Source organism: Oryctolagus cuniculus, chromosome X (assembly GCF_051225735.1).
Source record: "Oryctolagus cuniculus isolate XC-2025 breed Fujian yellow rabbit chromosome X, ASM5122573v1, whole genome shotgun sequence".
NCBI lineage: Eukaryota > Metazoa > Chordata > Mammalia > Lagomorpha > Leporidae > Oryctolagus > Oryctolagus cuniculus.
In genome coordinates, this window is record NC_142888.1 from 65,466,627 (window position 1) to 65,474,435 (window position 7,809).

General features: G+C 42.0%; 1 protein-coding gene across 11 annotated transcripts in view; it reads right to left on the minus strand.

Moving 5' to 3' along the window:
- The window catches only part of APOOL (apolipoprotein O like), a 95,700-nt gene extending 87,931 nt beyond the window's left edge, over positions 1–7,769 (minus strand). For 10 of the 11 annotated variants that reach the window (XR_016227818.1, XR_016227817.1, XM_070066381.2 and 7 more), the window contains exon 1: positions 7,716–7,769. Coding sequence is in view for 4 of the 11 variants with exons in the window: in XM_070066381.2 (XP_069922482.2) it covers positions 7,716–7,730 (15 nt within the window). In the remaining 7 variants the exon portion in view is untranslated. Of the gene's footprint in view, positions 1–7,304 lie in introns of all 11 variants that reach the window. The other variant, XM_070066382.2, reaches the window with a different exon arrangement.
- Between the last annotated feature and the right edge of the window lie 40 nt (positions 7,770–7,809).

Below are 7,809 nucleotides of genomic sequence, written 5' to 3' on the forward strand. Positions count from 1 at the left end.
GTCTCCTGACTTTAGCATGTCCCAGGCTGGGCTGTTGCAGGAACTTGAGAAATGAACCAGCAGATGAAGGATCTATGTCTACCTCTGGTTCTCTCTGCCTCTCAAATAAAATGAAAACTTAAAAAAAAAAAAAAAAAGACAAAAAGTACGGAGGTTCTCCAAAAGAATAAAAATAGAATTACCATATGACTCAGAATCCCACTTCTGGGTGTACATCCAAAGGAAATGAAATCAGCAATATGCACAGGTGTCTGAAACCCCACATTCATTTTAGGATTACTCACAATAGTGAAGATATAGAATCAACCTAAAGTTTCTGTTGATGAGAATGGGTAAAGAAATTATGAGACAGACAGACACACACACACAGATGAGAATACTTCAAAAAGTTCATGAGATGTTATTAAAAGATAATTTTATTTTGTTACAAAGAAGCCTGAAATGCATGCATATTTTTATAATACTCATTTTCATGAACATTTTGAAGACCACTTTTATGCACAAATTTCAAAAATGTTTGTGTATAAACATACATACACTATGGAGTATTGTTCAAGCATAAAATGAAGGAAATTCTGCCATTTTTTACAACATGGATGAACCTGGAGGGCATCATGCTAAGTGAATTAGTCAAAGGCAATTACTGCATGATTTCACTTGTATGTGTCATCTAAAAAAGTTGAACACATATACACAGAGTAGAATGATGATTACCAAGGGGAAGGATGGGAGAAAATGGGAAATACTGGTCAAAGGGGACAAACATTAATTATGTGATGAATAATTTCAGGAGACCTAATATACAGCTTAGTGAGGTGACATGTATAAACTAACTTGATTTTGGTAGTCATTTCATAAAATATATGTATATCAAATCATTACATTTGTTTATAGCCCTTGTTTATACTCCTGTTGAACTATGGTCTTTTCTTACTTTCTTACTTTTAAAGATTTATTTATTTCAAAGAGTTAGAGAGAGAGATATCTTCCATCTGCTGGTTCACTCCCCAGATAGCTAGAACAGCAGGGGCTGAGGAAGGTTGAAGCCAGGAGCTTCATCTGGGTCTCCCACACAGTGCCCAAGCACTTGGGCCATCTTTCAGCTGCTTATCCCAGATCATTATCAGGGAGACGGATTGGAAGTGGAGCAGCTGGGACTCGAGCTGGCGCTCATCTGGGATGCAAGCAGCAGCTTTACCTGCTGCACTACAATGGAAGAGGCTTTTTACTTATTGAACTCTATTTAGTGGAGCATTAAGCCTTTGACTACATTGTAAATTAAAAATATGTTCTCTCAAAAATTAAGAAAGAGAAAAGAAGGAAGAAGGGGATGGTGGAGGGCAGAAGGGAAGTATCATTCTATAAACTACATGGAACCTACTCTCTTTGTATTAATATCACATTAACATGAGAATTGTGTTGTAGTAATCACTGCACATTTACTGTGACTTTGAAAATCTAAGGTATTAATAAATTCCTTTAAAAAATAAAAAATAGTGGCTGGCATTGTGGCATAGCAGGTTAAGCTGCCACTTACAGTGGTGGCATCCAGTGTGGGCACAGGTTCAAGTCCCAGCTACTCCACTTCTGATCCAGCTCCCTGCTGGTGCAAAATCAGTGGGAAAGCAGTGGAGGATGGCACAAGTCCTTGGGCCCCTGTACCCACATGGGAGATCCAGAAGAAGCTCCTGGCTCCTGGCTTTGGTCTACCCCATCCCTGGCCATTGTGGCTGTCTGAGTAGTAAACCAGCAGATGGAAAATTTTTCTCTCTCTGTAACTGCCTTTCAAATAAATAAAATGAATCTTTAAAAATATATATTTTTTAAAAAAAGAAAAAATCATACAATTTTACTTCTCTATTACACCTCAATAAAGCTTGGTGAAAAAAGGCAGGAAAAAATAATTCCCAGAGTCATGTACTTTACCTCTCTGTGAGTAACCCCCAAATTCATCATTACCCAGAAGTTATTAATAGCTAAAAATCATACTCAGTGTCTAGTCAGCTTTTCAACATCATAACTTAATACCTAACATGAACTGCTTATGAAGACATCATCCATTGCCTCCCAGAGTGTGCATTAGCAGGAAGCTAGATGGGAAGCAGAGGTGTGACTCAATCTCAGACAATACAATATGGAATATGGTATCCCAAGTAGCAGCCTAACCTGCTGTGCCACAATGCCCGCCCCTACTCTTGCTCTTTAAGGCAATCACTGCCTACATTAAGACTTTTTCTGAGAATTAATGTGCATCAAAAGTCTAGCACAGTGCCTGACACACAAGAAATGTTCAATAAATAGTAGTCACATTTTGATATTAAACATTGTATTATGAACAAATTCACTCTCAACTTTTGACATTAACACACCACACTCCTCCCAGTCCTTTCAAATGAAGCTAGTATTTCCTTCAGCCAGCCCCCCCACCCCAGTTCAAGAAGTCAAGAGTGTCGCTCCCCCTCTTCGTGGAGGAGCGACACAGGACCCTGCGCTGTTCTTTCGTCTGCTCGGCCCTCCCCGGGTTTGCTGCTGGTTCTTCCCGGGTTGGCTACTATCCCTTCCACCTCCGTGGAAGGGCAGTTCCCCCTGGCCACATTCCCCACTTCCGCAGGGGAGCGGCACACCGCCGGCCGGCTTTCTCGGGGGCTGCACAGGTGTTCCTTCAGATGTTCCCCTTAGATTTTCCCGGTGCATGCCGTCTCTCTCCTCCTTTATAGTCCTCCTCCGCCAATCCTAACTCGGCTGCCCACACGCCGAGTACGCTGCTCTCCTCCAATCAGGAGCAAGTCCTACAGTTTATTGGTTGAACTGGAGGCAGCTGTGCGGAAGCTGTTTACTTCTCTCCCAGCGCCATATTGTGGGAGAGCAGATGCATAGAATAAGTCTTAATTCCAGTAACTCAGTCCAGTCCGGGCTGCTCCCCACAAAGAGAGATCAGTAATGCCTGTTTCTCAAGACTAATTCCACATCAGCGTTCCCTCATAATATCTGCTCAGCAAGTTCTGATATTTTTAGACTATGTTAGAGCTATTCTCAGTTATTTAGAAAATGTCAAGACTCCTATCTTACTCTTTGTTATTAAACTCTGGCGCTTCAAAATTAACATAGATTGCTCTTTTGGTACCTTGGCCTCACAAAAACTTCCTTAAGCCCCCCAAGATCTCCAGGAAACTTACCCATTTCTACTATAGCTACCTTAACTTGCAATTATTAAACAGCTCACCTCCAAGATCCTAAAACCTTGAAATTTATCTGACTAAAATTGAATATTTTTTTAACCTCTCCTACTCTGAACTTGCTCTTTCTTCTCAATTTCTCAGTATGCCCCTTAATCCCCAAGTACCCAAAACAAAAACTCTATTTCCTATCTCATTATCAAGTCTAGGCAACTATTTGGATAAATTCCCTGGAACTTCTATCATTCCCACCTTGCCATCACTCAGAAATCCCACAGTATGTTTTTCCTTCTAGGCTGTTGGCACTGCTAGGGAAACAATGGTAGAGCCAATATCAGATGGGTCCTCATTTCTCAGCAATTATTTCATTCAATGCCTACAGATGCCTTACTGAATTTCCTTCATTTCACTTCCAAGCTTACATTCTTAAAGGCTCATTCTACTTTTTCCTCTCTCAACAGATGACCTAATACTTAGAAATCAAATACATCTGTGCACTGTGGCACAGTAGGTCAATCCTCCATCTGCAGCACCAGCATCCCATATGGGCACCAATTCTAGTCCTGACTACTCCTCTTGTGATCCAGCTCTCAGCTATGGCCTGGGAAAGCAGTAGAAGATGACGCAAATACTTGGGCCCTTGCACCCGCGTGGGAGACCTGGAGGAAGCTCCTGGCTCCTGGCTTAGGACTGGCTCAGCTCCAGCCATTGTGGCCATTTAGGGAGTGAACCAGAGGATGGAAGACATTTCTCTCTGTCTCTCCCTCTCTCTGTCTGTAACTCTCTCTCTCTCTCAAATAAATAATAAATAATATCTTTAAAAAAAAAAAAAAAGTCAAAGACTGAGCTGGCGCCGCGGCTCAATAGGCTAATCCTCCGCCTACAGCACAGGCACCCCGGGTTCTAGTCCCGGTCAGGGCACTGGATTCTGTCCCAGTTGCCCCTCTTCCAGGCCAGCTCTCTGCTGTGGCCTGGGAGTGCAGTGGAGGATGGCCCAAGTTCTTGGGCCCTGCACCCCATGGGAGACCAGGAGAAGCACCTGGCTCCTGCCTTCGGATCACCGCGGTGTGCCGGCCGCAGCGGCCATTGGAGGGTGAACCAACGGTAAAGGAAGACCTTTCTCCCTGTCTCTCTCTCTCACTGTCCACTCTGCCTGTCAAAGAAAAAAAAAGTCAAAGACATCCAAAGTGAGCTCCCTCAATTTCCTTCCTTTGTTCTTCAAAATCTCTCTGTATCTCCACCTTCCGACTCCACCAGTTCTGGCCTCCAAAGCTGTGTGCATCTCCTCTTTGCCAAGGCTAATCCTCTCATTTGTCCTCTTGATTTTACTACTTCTTTATGAAATCTGGTTAAAAGTCTAGGCTCTGAAGTCAGACCATCAATTTCAGATCCAGCTCTACCACTTACTGCTGTTACTCTACCTTTCTAAGCTTTGGTCTCCTTATCTATAAAAAAAGATTAATAACAGTACCTATTCATAGGACCACTGTAAAACATAAATAAGAAAATTCACAAATCACTTAGCAAAATGCACAGCACACAGTAAATGCTTGATAACATAATAAACTGTGATTACTATTACCATCTTTTGCTTTATACTAGCTCTTGGCACATTCTTATTTGTTGTCTTGCTCAAAGCTCCTGATTTATTTTTAATTAATGAAATGAGGATTTGGTCCAGCCATCAAGATGCTGCTTAAGACATCTGCATCCCAGAAAAGCAACTCTAGCTTCTTGCTAATGCTTGGGAGGCAGCAGACGACTCCAACTACTCACATATTTGGGTCCTGGCCATCCAACTGGGAGACCTCAACTGAATTCCCAGCTCCCAGCTTTAGTCTGGCCCATCTCTGGCTGTTTCAGGCATCTGGGGGGGATGAACCAGCAGATGGGAACTCTCTGTATCTCTTTTTCTCTCCCAAGTAAATAAATTTTAAAATTTAGAAATAAATAAAAGATTTTTTTCTGGAATTTGCTACTCCTATTCCAAGAGTTCTTTCCTTCCTTTCACCATCAAACTTCTCTAAGGAGTAATACACACCTCCATCCCTGAGAAAGCAAGGAGTGGTAGAAAGACATTGGAGTCAAATACAGCCCAGTCATATGCCAAAACACTTACAAATGCTAATTTATTTATTTTTCAAGATTTTATGTGATAGATATTATAATTACCATTTTATAAATGAATAACTAAGGCTTAGAGAAGTTAAATAATTTTGAACCCAGGGCTTCCACTGAGCAAGTATGATCTAGAGCAAGCACTTTTTCTAAGCATGAAATTTTCCATCTGCAAAATGAGTATACTACCCATTTCTTTGGTTCACTAAGAGGATTAACTGAAATATATATGTAAAGCAAATGAATGAAGTTAAGTGCTAAATGAATTCCTGTTCTCTCTCATCCTTTCCTTAACCCCTTACAATCTAGGTTCTCCCTATACCACTCATTATTGTATCTCTTTATCTCCCTTCAGTTCTTACTCCTATTAGCAATATGACTGGGAAAATTAGTTAACTTCTCTAAGCCTTAGTGTTTCATCTTTAAAATGGTAAATAATAATATCTATACATAAAGTCATGTTAAATAAATGAATTAACATTGGTAGAGTGTTTTAGCATAGTGCCTGGCCTGTAATAAGCACTTAATAAATGGTAGTTGCCAATGACTTAAAAGTCATATCAAAGGATTGCTCAAGGCTCTCCCTCTCTAGGCTTCCGTGACAAACATTAGTCTGGTTTGCTTTTTGACCACTGACCATGACTTCTTCCATGAAGTCTTTATTCTCTTCAAAGCAGATTTGAGTTCCTTCTCTTGTGAACTCTCAAAGTACTCTGTACTTATCTTGAGATTAGGTATTCCCCTTACTCTGAATCATAGTCCCTTGTGTTACACATTGCATCTCCATTGCTTAATTGAATCTCATTTATCCTCACCTGGCACTTATTTATTCATGTAGAACTTATTATTGAGTACCTAATACAAGTCAGACCTATGCGAGGTACTAAACATACAAGATTAATAAAATTATTTTTCTTAAGGACCCTGTGGTTTAGGAAAGTAGAAAAGATAAGTAAGTAGTCTATTATTTGCAGTACAAGAACTACTATGGCTAGGGGAGAACTTGTTGTGGTGCAATGGGTTAAACAGCCTGAGACACTAGCATCCCATATCAGACTGCTGCTTTGAGTCTTGGCTGCTCTGTTTCCCATCTAGCTCCTTGCTAATTCGCCTGACCCAAGATGGCCCAAGCACTTGAACCTCTGCCACCCATGTGGGAGACCCTGATGAAGTTCCTGGCTCCTGGCTTTAGCCTGTCCTAGCCAGGGCTTTTGCGGCCATTTGGGGACTGACCAGCAGATGGAAGTTGGAGGCAATGTCTCAGAAAAGGCATTCTGTGCTTAGGAAATGGAAAGGCTGCACACAAGTATCTGTCAAATGAATGAACTATAAATAGGAAGTAACTGAATGAGGACGAGAAAGGGTACTTTAAGCCCAGAGAGAGAGTAGGTAAAAAGGCATGGATGGTGAAGTAGTTCAATATTGATGTAAGGGGGGTTCCTGACAAGAGATGAGCCTGGGAAGTGATGAAACTGGAAAGTAAAAGCAGGGTTGGGTGTTCCGGACATAGGCGTGTAACCAGACCCTAGACAGCAGATGATGGAGTGCTGATAGAGGGTTTTAAGCAGGAGAGGGACAACACGAGATTTGCAGTTTGGTAAAAGTACTCTCACAACACAGGGGAAAATACATTTCATGGGGCCAGGCTACACATAGAGTTAAATTAGGAGGGTTACGATAATTCAGATAAAGTATGAGAGGCAAAAATGAAAATACGAAAAATGAGCCAAGACAGATACTAAACTGCTGTAAAAATAAACTTCGACTGAACTGAATTATTGATACTTGTATCTCCTGCAAAGCCTGGCAGAATAGCATACACTTACAACCCGCTATGTCAATATTGTAGACAACTGTTACCAAAACCTAGTTAGAGAATAGCAAGCAGCTAACAGCCAGCTGAGTCACTTCCTGTAAACGGATTCCTACGTAAAGCCACCTTTTTCCATTACAGACCTCAAAAACACTTAACGTTTGTTATTCTAACCCAGAGAGTATAAACCCGCTCACTGTGGGTCTGTTTTGCGCCAAGTAATGTTTGAATAAAGTCCTTCGAAGGGGTCATGAGGTCCCGCCCTGTGCACGAAAACAAATGCTAAGAATTCTTTTCTCTTCGTCCCAGCGCTAGACCCAAACGCCTGCTGGTAGGTACTCCGTCGCGGCGCCGGCCATTTTCACCCAGCCGTTTCCCAGTTTACGGCAGGGGACAGAGGACCGGGAAGTGTCCCAGACCGCGGAAAAGCCAAATGGGAGAAGTAGCCGTAACGAAGCTTCAAACATTAACGACTCCAGAACTCTCACGATACCGGATCCAGTCTGTCCCTTGCTGCAGGACTCCCTCAGAAGTTAAGACGATACCTTCTGTAATCCCTGGGACGCTACCGACACTCTAAGAAACTAAACAAGTTTGTTTTCACTTACCCTAACGACCGCCATATCTACGACCCTCTCGGCTCAAGTGTCCTTACGGAGAGCGAAGAGGGACAAACTAGCTCGACAGGCTTTCCCTCAGGCA